Source organism: Hylobates moloch, unplaced genomic scaffold (assembly GCF_009828535.3).
Source record: "Hylobates moloch isolate HMO894 unplaced genomic scaffold, HMol_V3 SCAFFOLD_8, whole genome shotgun sequence".
Classification (NCBI taxonomy): domain Eukaryota; kingdom Metazoa; phylum Chordata; class Mammalia; order Primates; family Hylobatidae; genus Hylobates; species Hylobates moloch.
Genome location: NW_026652283.1, coordinates 1567055 through 1582093, shown reverse-complemented (window position 1 = coordinate 1582093; position 15039 = coordinate 1567055). Strand labels below are relative to the sequence as shown.

The 15039-nt window shown below is 47.1% G+C and overlaps 2 protein-coding genes across 6 annotated transcripts in view; one reads left to right on the top strand and one right to left on the bottom strand.

Annotated features, from left to right (window-relative positions):
- FBXL14 (F-box and leucine rich repeat protein 14) overlaps positions 1-14730 on the top strand; it is a 30625-nt gene extending 15895 nt beyond the window's left edge. For 2 of the 5 annotated variants that reach the window (XM_032159286.2, XM_032159287.2), the window contains exon 2: positions 12500-13141. In XM_032159286.2, coding sequence (XP_032015177.1) covers positions 12500-12562 — 63 coding nt within the window. In that variant the 3' untranslated portion in view covers positions 12563-13141. Of the gene's footprint in view, positions 1-12499; positions 13142-13427 lie in introns of those variants that run through there. The other 3 variants (XM_032159288.2, XM_058442584.1, XM_058442583.1) reach the window with 3 other exon arrangements.
- Positions 1-15039, bottom strand: part of WNT5B (Wnt family member 5B) — a 123749-nt gene that overhangs the window by 68852 nt on the left and 39858 nt on the right. The gene's annotated exons all lie outside the window — the stretch shown is intronic.

Genomic DNA, 15039 nt, shown 5'->3' with positions numbered 1-15039 from the left:
TTCTTTTGGGGAGTGTTACAGGAGGAGACCATGTCATTTCCCTAAAGGAAGCAAGTAGAAGTGGGTTATCTGGAGCCCTCCCCAGATAATGGCAGGCTTGCTGAGGCACACCTGCTGCTTGTCCCAGAAATGTTGTAACAGCTTTCTCCAGGAGTGAAAAACCTTCACCCGACTTTAGATGAAGATGAGCTCCTCTAGAAAGGTGAAGGGATAGTCACGAGCAACACAACACACAGTGGAATATCTCTAAAGCAAAGCCCACAGTGGTCTGACTCCTTAAATGAGGAGGGAACCTTGAGATAAGTCTGCGTTACAGGGAGAGCTGCTCTGAAGCCGCCTCTCGTGGACACCCCTCCTGAATCACTGCACAGATGCCTGTTTAGTTCTTTGCTTATCATCGTTATTTTAGTCTTCATCATCATTCTTCAGCTTCTCTGCCCTTTCAACATACCATGTTGGACAAACTATCGATTGTTTTATTTTAGAGACGGCGTCTTGCTCTGTCACCCAGGCTGGAGTGCAGTGGCGCAATCTCGGCTCACTGCAACCTCTGCGTTCGGGTTCAAGTGATTCTCCTGCCTCAGCCTCCCAAGTAGCTGGAATTACAGGTGCCCGTCATCATGCCCGGCTAATTTTTGTATTTTTAGTAGATATGGGGTTTCACCATGTTGACCAGACTGGTCTCAAACTCCTGTCCTCAGGTGATCCACCCACCTCGGCCTCCCAAAGTGCTGGGAATACAGGTGTGAGCCACCATGCCCAGCCAATATCTATTTTTTTAAAAGTCACTCTTCCTACTAGAAGAGTAAGACAGCATTTTAGAAACAATAATTTGATAAAATAGTAGCAGCAATGCATCTCAGGTCTTTTAGGGCCATTGAAAATGTTAGTACTGTGGAATGTAATCATTTTTCAGACCCTCTATTAGAGGTAGCTAAATAATTCAAAAAACAAGATGAACATAATTAGAATTAAGTATAAAATGTGTGCTTTCCCATGAAAGAAAATTGTGTTCAAGGTTTCAAAATGGAAGGAAATTATATCGCAATTATGAAATGTTGTCAGTCTAAAGTTCACTGTGTCAAACTGGCATACCTAAAATAGGTGGGAAATGCCCCTGAATCCACGGAGAAAAGAAGTATCAGCTTCTCCCGGCCACACTAGGTGGGGTAACTGCAGGGGGCAATGGAGCCTTGCTTCCCTGCAGGTTTTGTTAGCTCCTCTGTTTATGCTCGTGATACCCAAGAGCTATCCACACTGAACTCCTCACTCAAATAAGTTTAGCCTTTGTTGTATTGCTTCCAATTTCTTTTCTTTTTTTTTTGAGACGGAGTCTTGCTCTGTCGCCCAGGCTGGAGTGCAGTGGCGTGATCTCGGCTCACTGCAAGCTCCGCCTCCCGGGTTCACACCATTCTCCTGCCTCAGCCTCTCGGAGTGGCTGGGACTACAGGCGCCTGTCACCATGCCTGGCTAATTTTTTTTGTATTTTTAGTAGAGACGGGGTTTCACCGTATTAGCCAGGATTGTCTCCGTCTCCTGACCTAGTGATCCGCCTGCCTTGGCCTCCCAAAGTGCTGGGATTACAGGCGTGAGCCACCGCGCCCAGCCGTATTGCTTCCAATTTCTAAGTGATCCCGGTTCACTCTTTTCCCGTCATTTTTGGGGCATACTTATCTGTTTCACCTGCCATCTCCATGCCTGGTCACCTGAAGTCAGCATCTGCAGACGCTGCTTGGGATGGTCTCTGCACCCCTACGGTGAGCTCCCTGCTCACCCTGCCCTGCCCTCAAAGCCCTCTTGGGCATCTCCCAGCAGCCATGAATGCTCCAGAACCGTTCTAACTCTGCACTCTGTTTCCTCCAGGCTGGGGGCAGGGGCAGGTGAGTGACAATGACCATCACTGTATTTGACTGGCAGTCTCCGCACCACAGGGTTAAAAAATTATTTTTACTAAAACATGCCTGCCTATTTAAGGCTGCTCTTTAAAATAATACATAAGTCCTTTTTTTTTTTTTTAATCCTTATTTAAAATTCCCCCAGAATAGGACAACTAGATGACAAGGCAAAGAGGAGCTCTTGAATCTTCACCTAACCCCACTGCCCTTCCCCGAGGAGGGGCTGCGTCCTTTGGCCCCAACTCCAGAGTTCCAACAGCAGTGAGGTGGCCAGTGCCCCACACTCAGTGCTGCTAGGAGCCTCTTGCTCTTGGTTTACGATCATGAAATGAAGCATTTGTCCACACAGGGCAGGCGTCCCGAGGGCCTATGATAAGCAGGCAGTATCAAGATTCTGTCTTCCCTGACTTGCTTAAGCATTGCTAGAAGTTTCTTCCTGGGAAGGATGAGGAGTTCATCCAGGCAGTGCTGACAGCCAACGGCAGGACCGATAAAGCCTGTGGCTGGCTTTATCAGTGACACAGCTAAGACAACTTTAAGAGCCCATAAAAATGCTAACAAATATTCCTGCTGACCAACGCATTGCAACAGTTCCACAATCACAAAATCCCGCCGGTTTATTGGGATTAATTGCTAACTAATAGTTAAAATGCTAACGTTTATGAATGACTTTTAAAAAATACAAATTACTGTGGATTCAGGGCTATCTTTCACTTAGTAAATATTTATTTGGTAGCTTTGACAGGCCGAGTCCCACGCCGGGGGCTGGGGCGACAGAGCACCATCTCCCACTTACTCGTACGGAGGTCTGCTTTCTTGAGTGGGAGGGAAAGAAGTGGAGTTTTACTGGGAACCGCGCCCAACCCACAGCCTGATTTATCTGTGCCGCAGCCTGCAATCTAGATATGCCCCATGGGAGTGCGTCTCGTGTATTTTAGGGGGAAAATAGTTGGGAATTGCTGCTTTACAGAGCTGGGCTTCAGATTCTTGGCGCAGAAGGGAGCCAGCCAGTCCAGATAAGGAGCGGGAACTGAGGTTAACATGTATTCAAGACTGAATTCCTTCTCAGTCCCCGAGCAGTAGCCCCAGAGGGTGACAGCCTCTGCACTGCTGCCCTCGTGGTCCCTCCCCACCTTCTTGAAGCTGCCCTTGATGTCAGTTTCAACCTATTTTACTGGCACAGAAATACGGAGGAGTGAGGGGCCAACCCAGCACTCAGTGACTGACAGTGCCCGCCCCCACGCTGTCCACCCCACCACGGGCACTGCCACCCTGCCTTCTGCTCTGGTCGGTTTAGCCTGTAGAGACGTTATCAGCATAGCACAAGCTATAAAGTCTCCCAGGGAGGCCAAACCAAATCAGGTCCTTGATTTAAAAGACGATTTGAATCACTCCCTTCTTCATCTGCAGTAATTTTGTTTTATTAGATAAAGGGTTTGTGAGAAGAAAAGGAAATATTTAAGTTTCCTCCCGCTGTCCAAGGCTAGTTAAGTGTAAACAGAAAAAGCTGTTGGGCTGTGCTGAGGCATTGCACACAATTTGTCATGTGCATCTCCATAAGGACAAAAACACACACGCAGGCAGGCTTCATCAGCAAGGGAAGTGCCTCTGAGCATTTCCTCAGGACAGGACCTTTCTGCTGAGGACCCTGCGGAGGGAGACAGTTCGGAGTTCATGCCAAACCTGACCCCAGGATCCAGGCAAAGACAGTTCCCTAAGGACACTACCACAGAGACAGTCACCCTCTCATGATGCTTCCTCAAACAAACACGATCGCACACACTCCACGCTATATTCCTACCGAGAAGCCACCAGGTGCCTTCCTAAGCTCCCACGCCTGTCAGCTGCAGATCCCGGCCCACAGCATGGGCAGAAGCCAACAGCAACCTCCTGCAGCAAGGACCCCAGCGTGCTTGGAGCTGGAGAGGGCAGATTCGGAGGATCCCAGCGTCCTACAGGGGCTTCAGACAGGAGATTCCGAGGGGGCGTAGAGCTGTGAGCACAGGATTATCACTGACCGATGAGGAAGGGCGTGTTTCCCCACGGGACCCTGAGCGGCACAGGGTCAGTGTCTGCTCAAAGGCCATTAACCCCAGGGATGCAAAAGATCTACTACTTATGGCTGGAATATGGAATATTCAAAACCAGATGGACAGATAGGTCGATAGATAAGACAGCAGATAAGATTAGAGAAATAAGATAGATTACATTGATAGAGACAGATTTAGACAGACATAAATACTTTCTTTTTGTTCAACTCTTAATCATCCAAACTACTTTTATCTCAAAATGAAATACAGCAAACCCAGTGAGCAAAGGAGGATGGAGCTGTAGGGGATCTTTATTTTTATTGAAATAGAAGTTTTTTCTCCCTTGGGGTTTTGTTTATGTGTCCACACGCATCCATAGAAAAATATTATTCTTAGAGTCCTGAGGCTGTTCACATTTGTTTGCACAGACTTTAAAGGGCAAATAAAAGACAAGCAGAGATATTTTTCAGACATACTGTTGTACTTAGATGATGTGTTTAGATCCCTCCTTCTAGTGCAGGAGCAATTTGTTCATTCATTACTGTCTAAAAAGTACTTTCAAAATATTCTACTAAATTTATCAAAGATAATTTTTTTTTAAAAAAAAAAGCTCCTAACTTTTCAAATAAAGTCATACCAAATCCTTTCCAATAGCCACAGTAATACTCACATGACACCGAAATGACCCTCAGGACACCAGGGGCTGTGACAAGAGCAAGTCCCCAGAGTAAGGCGGGATTCTGCTGGCATGGCCTGGTCCCACAGCCTCCTGCCCACATCCAGTTGTTCAAGCAGGCACGAGGCAGGACTGCGAAGCTTCCTGAGGTTTTGAACACTGATGATCTGGGGCATTTGAGAACTTGAATTTCAGATCCCTCAAAAGAAGGTTCTGCAAACTTTCTGGCTACTTAGCAGGGTGGCCTTTACCAGCACTCAGTTGCTATCCTTGTCCCTGCCTCCCGAGGTGCCTCTACACCACCTCTCCACCCACTCATCCACACCCTGCCACCACCTCCCCAACCCCACCTCATCCACACAACCCTGCCACAACCCCCCACCCCACCCCTCCCACCCTGCCACCACCTACCCCCCCTCACATTCATCAGCTCCCACTCCCCACCCCACCTCATCCACACCCCCACCACCCTCCACCCCACCTCATCCACACCCTGCCACCACCTCTCCCACCCACCATCCACACCCTGCCACCACCTCTCCACCCCACCCCATCACACCCTGCCACCACCTCCACCCCACCTCATCCACACCCTGCCCACCTCCCTCACCCCACCTCACTATTCTTCCACCACCTCCTTCACCCTCCATCTATATTGCTGCCACCAGCCTCCTCTCACCCCAGCCTCCATCCACACCGCTGCCACCAGCCTCCCCCACCCCAGCCTCCACCAGCCTCCTCTCACCCCAGCCTCCACCCACATGGCTGTTCCTCCAGGTAAGCTCTCTGGATGACCCACAGGAGAATCACTGGGGTACTGGCCAAAACTGCATTTTTCAGGGGGCAGGTTTCATCATCTCTGTATTCTATCCCCAGAGATTTCATCCTAAAAATGTCAGAGGATCGTAAGACTATCTATCTTGTTTCAAAGTCTCCACTCACTTCCTGTTTCATAAAGAACAAAGTCCTAACCCCATTACAGTGGCCCCAATTATACCCCAAGCTACATCTCCTGCCAGTGCTCCTCCTCCTGAATCGCAGCCTCTTATTCTGGTTACACACAACCATTTCACTCTTTTTTTTTTTTTTTTTTTTTTTTAGACGGAGTTTCCCTCGTTGCCCAGGCTGGAGTGCAATGGTGCGATCTCAACTTACCAAAACCTCCGCCTCCCAGGTTCAAGCGATTCTCCTGCCTCAGCTTCCCGAGTAGCTGGGATTACAGGCATGCGGCACCACGCCCAGCTAATTTTGTATTTGTAGTAGAGACGAGGTTGCTCCATGTTGGTCAGGCTGGTCTCAAACTCTTGATCTCAGGTGATGCGCCTGCCTTGGCCTCCAAAAGTGTTGGGATTACAGGTGTGAGCCACCACGCCCGGCCTCATTTCACTCTTTTGTGCACTTATGTATGTTGTACCCGTGGACATAGAATGTTCTTCCCTCCCTGTTTGACTGGAGAACTCTTCCTCATCCTTTAAGGCCCGGCTTGAATGAACACTGTGCAGCCTTCCATTGCTACTTCTGTGCCCCTCAGCGGCCTGGGGCTCCGGTATTGGCACTTCTGGCCCTGCAATGTTACATCCTCCCTACCTCACTGCTCTCCCTAGAAGGACCCCCTAGTCGTGCGTAGTTGGGGTGGCATTCAGCTGACAAGGTTGAACGTATGTGCTGAGCTTCTACGAGGCACCCTGTCCTGTGATAGGTGCTGAGGATACAGCAAAGAACAGACCTTGGTTCCAGCCTAACAAAGCTTCCAGTATTGTGGAGAAGACAGACAAAAAATGTAACACCAGATACTAATGTAACTCAAATCAGGAGGCCCTGACCTGGTCTAGGGGTCAGAGAATGCCTCCCAGACAGTGCCGGCGTTTACTGTGCCTTGCATTCTGGAAGGCTCTGAGTCAGTTTTCTTAGGTGAAGTGTCACTCAAATGCTAAAGACCCTCAAATATTCAGCCCAGACCTTTGGACCCACAGACCCAACTATCAGACTTCTCTACTAGTGTATCCCACAGACACAGGAGCCCAAAGTTAGACATATTTCCTCCGAAATCACTCTACCTGCCCAGATTTACAGCCTCCATAAAAGGCACTGCCTGGCTGACCACACGGTCAGCCTGAAGTTATGAATAACTCTTCTCTCTCTTACCACATCCTGTGCCCAAAGGATTGTCCCAGCTCTGTTGATTCTGCCTTCTGGATGCTGACTGCATTATCTCCTCTCCATCCCTCCCTCCACCGCCACCGCCCTAAGTCAGTCCTCATCATTTCTCATTTTGACCATTTTGACCCAGGTCCCAAGAGTGATTTTTCTAATGTACAAATCTGATTCTATCACTTCCTGGTCACAATCGCCAGTGGGCTCCTTCTTGCCAATAGGTTAAAATCTAAATTCTGCTGCACGCTGTCCGGGATCCTTGATAACCTGGCCCTGCCTTCCTCTCCACTGCCCCCCCATCCCCGACCTGTATGTGCGTCAGGACTGAGCCCCTGCAGTCATGGTTCCTCCAGTGACAGACCACGGCCTCTCTGGGAATGGGGCGGGCCCCCTGGACCTGGGTCTACTGGCATATGGACTCAGACCTAAATATTAGGGTGCCTGGTGCATCTTACTTGGTAACAAAAAAAGCCAAATCAAAATGTGCTTGCGTTGAAAGGGGCACATTATTTGCGCTAAAACATACCCTGCATCCAGTTGCAAATGTACAGTAGAAAACTCTTGGGAGCCAAGAAATGTTCTGTGTTGTGACTGTGGTGCTGATTTCATGGGGGTATGCATCTGTCACAACTCACCATATTGTGCACTTGAGTGCAGTTTGTTGTACATAAATTATACCTCATAAAGTTATTTTAAAAGTTCCCTTGATCAATACTAGCTTGCATGAATTGTCATACTCTCACCTAAAATGCTCTATCTTTGCCTGTCTGCATGTAAATCCTACTTTTTTCTTCACTGCCCCCTAAAGCCTTTCCTGACTCCCCCACGTACACGTGACTGCCACTTCTCCTGCTCCTCACAGTTTCAGTCATCCCTCCCCATCCTTGGTGGTGAAGCCTCCTAATTCCCTCGGTGGGAATTTGTAGTTAAGGAACTTAACACTTCATAGGAATAACAGGCTTGGGGTGGTGGGGTCTCCAGGGACTAGAGCACAGCACTGTCTTCATTCTGGTACTCCCTGCACCCAGGAAAGTGCTGGGTATATAGTAGGTGTTCAATCAATATTTGAGGAACAAGGAGATGGGAAGATCTGGAGTTGATACACTCACTACATTAGGCTCAGCTGATTCTTACCTGAGGAAGACAGACTAAGATATTAGTAGTGACTTCAAATGGGATAGGGACATCTTGCAGTAACCTTGCTGGTGAGAAATCCATGAAAACCCCAGCATCTGTTAAAAAGTCACTCTTTGATAACTGCTGTGTCCTTGTCCCAAGGTAATCATTTTAAAGTCAAATAAACAACATGTGTGATTTGGATATTTCAAGTCTCTTTTTGAAAAGCACTGTCTCTGTTTATGAAACTGAGGAGCTGTGTTGCTTAAGCTCTGATAACTAAGAAAGTACTGTTTTACACCGGTTGGGCGTAGTGGCTCACTCCTGTAATCCCAGCACTTTGGGAGGGTGAGGCAGGCGGATCACCTGAGGTCAGGAGTTCGAGACCAGCCTGACCAACATAGAGAAACCCCGTCTCTACTAAAAATACAAAATTAGCCGGGTGTGGTGGCGCATGCCTGTAATCCCAGCTACTCTAGAGGCTGAGGCAGGATAATTGCTTGAACCTGGGAGGCAGAGGTTGTAGTGAGCCGAGATCGTGCCATTGCACTCCAGCCTGGGCAACAAGAGCGAAAACTCTGTCTCAAAAAAAAAAAAAAAAAAAACCCCACCAGAAAAAAGAGTTTTACACCTACTGCCATGCAATAGCATGCTTTTGATCCATGAGTATATGTATAAAGTATAAGACATATACAAGATTCTAAAATAGTGGCTGAAGGACCATGCAATCAGGCAGTCATAGCAATGACCGATTATTAGTGATAAACATGCCACACAGAGAAGGGACTATGGACAATAATGGCCTATTTAACCTACCACTGTCCTGCAGCAACTGCTCACCTGGAGGAGCAGCAGACGAGGGTAGATGGAGCTGCATTATATGGCAGCACTAGGCAGCTTGGTCCACACCATCACTGCTCCTCCCATCATGACCACACCACCTGGGAGGACCACCAAAGGGAAAAAGATCAAGAGAGACCGAGGAGAATTACTACCGCTTGGTCTCGATGATCACGTCATCAAAGATTCATTCATTGACTATTCAGTGTATGCTCTAAAATGGGCAAAAGTGATCGAGACACTTGGGTTCTGTTCTGCTTTGCTCACTTAGTCCTGAACTTGACTGCCCTTCCCCTGCCTCACTTTTTTCACTTGCAAAACCAGACAAAACGCTAGACATTCTACTCACCATCAGACCCAGGAAAGCCTACAGGGAACCACACGGCGTGAAATCAGCGTCAGCTCAGCAGGCAGGCATTTCAGGCAGAGCACACAGCCATGCCCACCCACATTTCCTACCTGCACCCTTCAGGCACAAGACCCACCTTCTGACCACCAGCTCCTGCACTTTTTTGCGGAGCCCTCTTGCCCACCCTGGTAGGAAGGAGATGCCAGGGATGAGTGCTCCCTGTGACAGCCCTCAACCAGGGACAGGCAGGATCCGTTGTATAAGGACACATGTTGTACCCTGACTGACTTCCCCAGTAGGTTTGGCTCCAATGGCCACAGCCATAACCGGTATGATAACCCACTCCTGATGGGCTGTCTTCCCTTCCTTGTCTCACTTTCCCACTCTCTGATCAGTAGCTCCTCATGTCACAAGTAACCTACTGGCCTTTGAGTCCCTGTTTCAGGGTGGGCTTCTGGAGGAACACAAACTAGGACAACAGGTCTTCTCCGGACAGGACACCACACCAGACAAAGCTGGGCGGGGTTTAGACCAGAGGGGAAAAAGAATTCAACTTCTTACATGCAACAACAGCAAAACTGGTTCTCTTGGAAAGAATCTGAACCTCATAAAAGCATCCTTCTTGTCTGAAAAGCTTCCTTGCAGAAGGAGCTCAGTGGGTCTGAGGGCAGGAGTGCAGCTCTCCAGGGGATGCTGGCTCTGCAGCGGGCACGTGGTGTGCCCTGCCCTCCCTTGGCTCTGTGTGAACCTCCCTTCCTTTACACAGGGGACTCTGGGTGAGTGGCACAGCCTTCAACAAAAGTGGCTCTGCTATTTGGCAATAGTCAATAGACAGCATAAAATGAGCATTAAACAAATAGGCAATAGACAGCATAAAACGAGCATTAAACAAACTTCGAGGATGAGCTATGCTCAACAGCTATAAAGAACCAAGTGGTTTCTTATTTAGCATATGAGAACGTGGGGTTGAAGAGGGAAGAAGGAAGAGGAGAAGCCTGGTGAAAAGGAGAGGGAATGGGAGGGAGAGGGAGAGAGAGAGACAGAGAGTTAGAAAACATCAGACATTAAGTGGATAAAAGTAAATGACCGCTTCACAAACAACCACTACCTTTCCTCAACCTGGAAAGGAAAATGAAAAGGAGAAAAAAGAGAAGCAAAACAAGCACTGATTATATCAATTCGCATGCACAGAGATAAAGGTGCACCAGCTTTTCCTTTTTGTTCTGTGAAAACTTCAATGTATTCTTTATATCTCAATCCTATGAAAATACTTGTGAGATTATAATTATGCTTATATTATTAAAGATAACACAGAACAATTTATATCTGAAGTGGGTTTCTTGTAGACAATGTATAGCTGGGTCTTATTTTTTGACCCACTATGACAATCTGTCTTTTTTTTTTTTCTGTCGCCCAGGCTGGAGGGCAATGGCGCGATCTCGGCTCACTGCAACCTCCACCTCCTGGGTTCAAGTGATTCTCTTGCCTCAGCCTCGCGAGTAGCTGGGACTACAGGCGCCCGCCACCACGCCGGGCTAACTTTTGTATTTTTAGTAGAGAGGGGGTTTCACAGGCAGTATAACTTTCTTATAATAACAACATAATCCTAATTCCTCCCCCCATCCCTTGTAATATTGTTGTCACTCATTTCCCTTATATATAAGTATATATGTAAGGGTACGTAATTGAATACATTGTTGCTATTACTTTGAACAGTTATCTGCTAGATTAAGAATAAGAAAAATAAGTTATTATTTCGCTTTCACTTATTCCTTCTCTGCCCTCTTTCTTTATGTAGATCTAAGTTTCTGACCTATAGCATTTTCTTTCTCTCTGAAGAATTTCTTGTAACATTTCTTGCAAGGCAGGTCTACTGGCAACAAATTCCCTGAAGTTTTGTTTGTCTGAAAAAGTCTTTATTCTCCTTTACTTTTAAAGGATAATTGTGCAGGGTTTAGAGTTCTAGGCTGGTGGGTTCTCTCTCCGCCCTACCTCTCACTCCACTCTCTCCTTGCTCACCTGGTTTCTGAGGGTAATCAGGTGCATTTCTTCTCTTTGCTCCTCTACAGGTAATGTGCTTTTTTCACTCTGGCCCCTTCCAGGATTTTTTCTTTATCTTTGATTTTCTGCAGTTTGAAAATGATATGCCCAGGTGTAGTTTTTCTGGCATTTGTCCTGATTCTCTGGGATTCCTGGATCTGTGGTTTAGTGTCTGACATTAATTTGGAGAAATCTGTCATTACCATTTCAAATATTTCTTCTTTCTTCTCCTCCTGGTATTCCCATTACACACGCTACACCTTTTGCAGATGTCCCACAGTTCTTGGATATTCTGTTCTGTGTGTGTGCGCACGTGTGTGTGTGTGCATGTGTGTGTGGGTGGGTTTTCTCTTCGCTTTTCAGATGTGGAGGTTTCTATTGAGATAACCTTATGCTCAGAGATCCTCTCCTCAGCTGGGTCCAGTCCACAAATCCATCAAAGCCCATCAGCGGCATTCTTCATTTCCGTCACTGTGCTTTGCTCTCTGCCACTTCATTTGGTTTTTTTCTTAGAATTCCCATCTCCCTGCTTTCATTGCCCACCTGTTCCTGCGTGCTGCCTATTTTATCCATTACAGCCCCTCACATTAATCAGAGCTGGTTTCAATTTCCTGCCTGGTAATTCCAGCATCCCTGCTGTCTCTGAGTCTGGTTGTGAAGCTTGCTCTGTCCCTTCAACATGTGTTATTTGCTTCTTATTTCATTGTATTATTATTATTTTTGAGACGGGGTACCACTCTGTCACCCAGGCTGCAGTGCAGTGGCGTGATCTTGGCTCACCGCAACCTCTGCCTCCCGGTTCAAGCGGTTCTCTTGCCTCAGCCTCCTGAGTAGCTGGGATTACAGGTGCTTGCCACCACGCCCAGCTAATTTTTCTTTTCTTTTCCTTTTTTTTATTTTTTTATTTTTAGTAGAGATGGGGTTTTGCCATATTGGCCAGGCTGGTCTTGAACTCCTGACCTCAGGTGATCCGCCCGCTTTGACCTCCCAAAGTGCTGGGATTACAGGCGTGAGCCACCGCACCAGGCCCTATTTGCCTTTTAGTATGTCTTATATCTTTTTCTTGATAGCGGCTCTGACTGGGTAAAGGCAACTGCTGTAAAGAGGCCGTGAGTGTGCAGTGGGAAGGTCTGTTCTATAGTCTACAATCAGGCCTCAGAGTTTTGGTGAGCCTGAGCCCCTCAGCTGAACATTCACAAATGCGTCTCAGTCCTCCCTCCCGCCCCCACCTGCAGTGAGCCAGGAGATGGCTCGAGTGGGCTGGCGTGGCGGTTTCCCTTCCCCCAGGTCAGTTAGGCGCTGATCAAGCTGCAGTGGGGTTAGGGGAGGCGACCTTGTTAGGAAGAGCAGAGTGCTGCGGCCTCTTTCAAAATGGTCCTTTTTCTTCTTCCCACTGCAGGAGGCACGAGGGGATTTTTCTCCATTATTCACTGTGAGAACTCGGGGAAGCTCCAGAAGGTGAGGGAGAGGGGACGACAACTTGGTTCCTGTGGATCTTGAACTTTCAGACTTGCCCGCTCTGAGCCTCCGGCACTCTGGCGTGACAGCTCAGGTTTCCCTGCCTCAGCACCGCCTGGCAGAGGCTGCTGCCCAGGGTTTCTCCTCCCGCACCTCGGGAAGCTGCATTCTCCTGCCGGTATCTCTAGTTCTGGAGACAGTGGTTTGCTCTGAGACCTCGCTTCCCTTATGGATCCAAGGAGACTTGCTTTTTCAGTTTGTTCAGCTTTTTACTTGTCAGGATGGAATTGCAATTTGCAAGCTTCTTCGACAGGAAACTAGAAGTTCCACACTTTAATTTTATACATATAAATATATACATGTGTACATATATCTGTGTAGAGGGGTATTATATATATACATATAAAATGATGATACATATAATGATGATATGTATTACTGAGAACGTAAAATATAACTACATACTGACAGCTGGACACACAAGGAATTCACAACTCCCCAAAGAAGATACATCTGCATGACCTGCCTAGCAATTTCCCCATGAGATAGAGGAATGTCTCCGTATTTCACTCCCTGTTCCTGCCCTGAAACAATTTCAGTCACTTGACAAATCATTATCATTCATTAATAATGTTCACTGAGTGCCCATATGTGAAGGAAATCCACTCTACATTCCACAGATGCATTTCCTCTCCCCACGGGGTTTCCATTTTAATGGGAACAATGTAGAATATATCTGTCTTCCCTTTATAGATTCCGTTTGGGTTTTTTGTTGTTGTTTCTTGTTCTCTCTCTCTCTCTCTCTGGTCCAGAGGAATAATTTCCTGGTTTTGTAAACTAAGCCGGATCATTTCACTTCCATGAATCAGGCAATACTTTATGAAGGAATAAGGATTTACAGAGGACTGGGGATAAGAGATGGAGGGAAGCTGAACAGAAGGCAAACGAAACTGGCTGAGCCTCTTCAGAACAGAGGACAATTCCTGGTGGTGAGTCAGTTTGGATGGGGGAACGGGACACCTTACATGGGGATCAAGGAAGAATCACTGGGGTCAAGAAGAGGTCAAACTGATGACAAGCAAATGTTGCCCCAGTATTACAATTCCTGTTGCCCCATCTCAAAATTACCCTGTCAGTTTGATGGTATAAAATTCTCAGACCCCATTTCACACCACAGACACTGAGTCCCTATTCCACAGCCTAGAAGTCCGAAGAAGTAGACGGTATGTGTGTCTTCCAAAGCTGTCTACCAGAGACGATCAAGGTGTTGGAGAACTTTGTCTCTCTTAATTGTTCGGGTAACTGCTATGTACAACGAGGCTAAACACTCACTGATAAGAATTCTCTCCCTGCTGCCCCAGTGCAACTTCTAGATTGTACGCTAGTACACCAGTAATGCAGGAATTTGCCTACACGCAGAAACTGGCTGACCTGGGCTTTGGGTGTAGGAACCCTTCCTAAAAACATGAGTATCATCCAGGAGTCTAAACAATTTGATGGGCAGACCTTATACTGAATCACAAAGGTTTAGGAGTAGGAATTAGCTAGTCCAGTGGTTTTTAAAAAAAATTTTTTTTTTAAAGAAGTAGAACTCTTATCTTTCCACTAAAATCATATGTTGAAGCAGAACAAATAACATTTATGTAGTTGAAAATTGGGGAGGAAAAGAGATCTCCACTGGCCCTTAAGTAAGAACTGTCTCAAAGTTCTGTCTCAAAAACCACTTATCTAGCCCAATTCCTCAATTTTTATTATTTTTATTTTTTAATTTGTATTATTTATTTATTTATTTTTGAGACAGAATTTCACTCTTGTCTCCCAGGGTGGAGTGCAGTGGCATGATCCCTGCTCACTGCAACCTCCACCTTCTGGGTTCAAGTGATTCTCGTTCCTCAGCATCCTGAGTAGCTGGGATTATAGGCACATGCCACCCCATCTGGCTAATTTTTGTATTTTTAGTAGAGACAGGGTTTCTCCCTGTTGGCCAAGCTGGTCTCGAACTCCTGACCTCAGATGATTCACCCACCTTGGCCTCCCAAAGTGCTGGGATTACAGGCATGAGCCACCGTGCCTGGCCTATTTTCATGTTTTTAAACAAGGTGTTGCCCTGTCACCCAGGCTGGAGTGCAGGGGAACTATCACAACTCACTGCAGCCTTGAACTTCCCACCTTGGTCTCCCAGTAGTGCTGGGGTTACAGGCACGAGCCACTGCACCCTGCGCAATCCCTCCATTCCTATAGGTGAGGAAGTGGGAACACAGAGAAGGCAGGTAAATTACCCAGGGTGATGGGACTAGGGGTAAATCTGGTTCCTGATGCTTAATCTTTTGCTCTTTCTATTATAACACCCTGTCTCTGAGAATCTATTCTGAACCCATGGAACTACACGTGGCGAGCTTAAGCCACAAAAATTACTGACACAGTGTTTTCATTAAGGACTCCCCCTGCCCTGTCCATTTCCTGAGAATGAGAGGTTTCTAG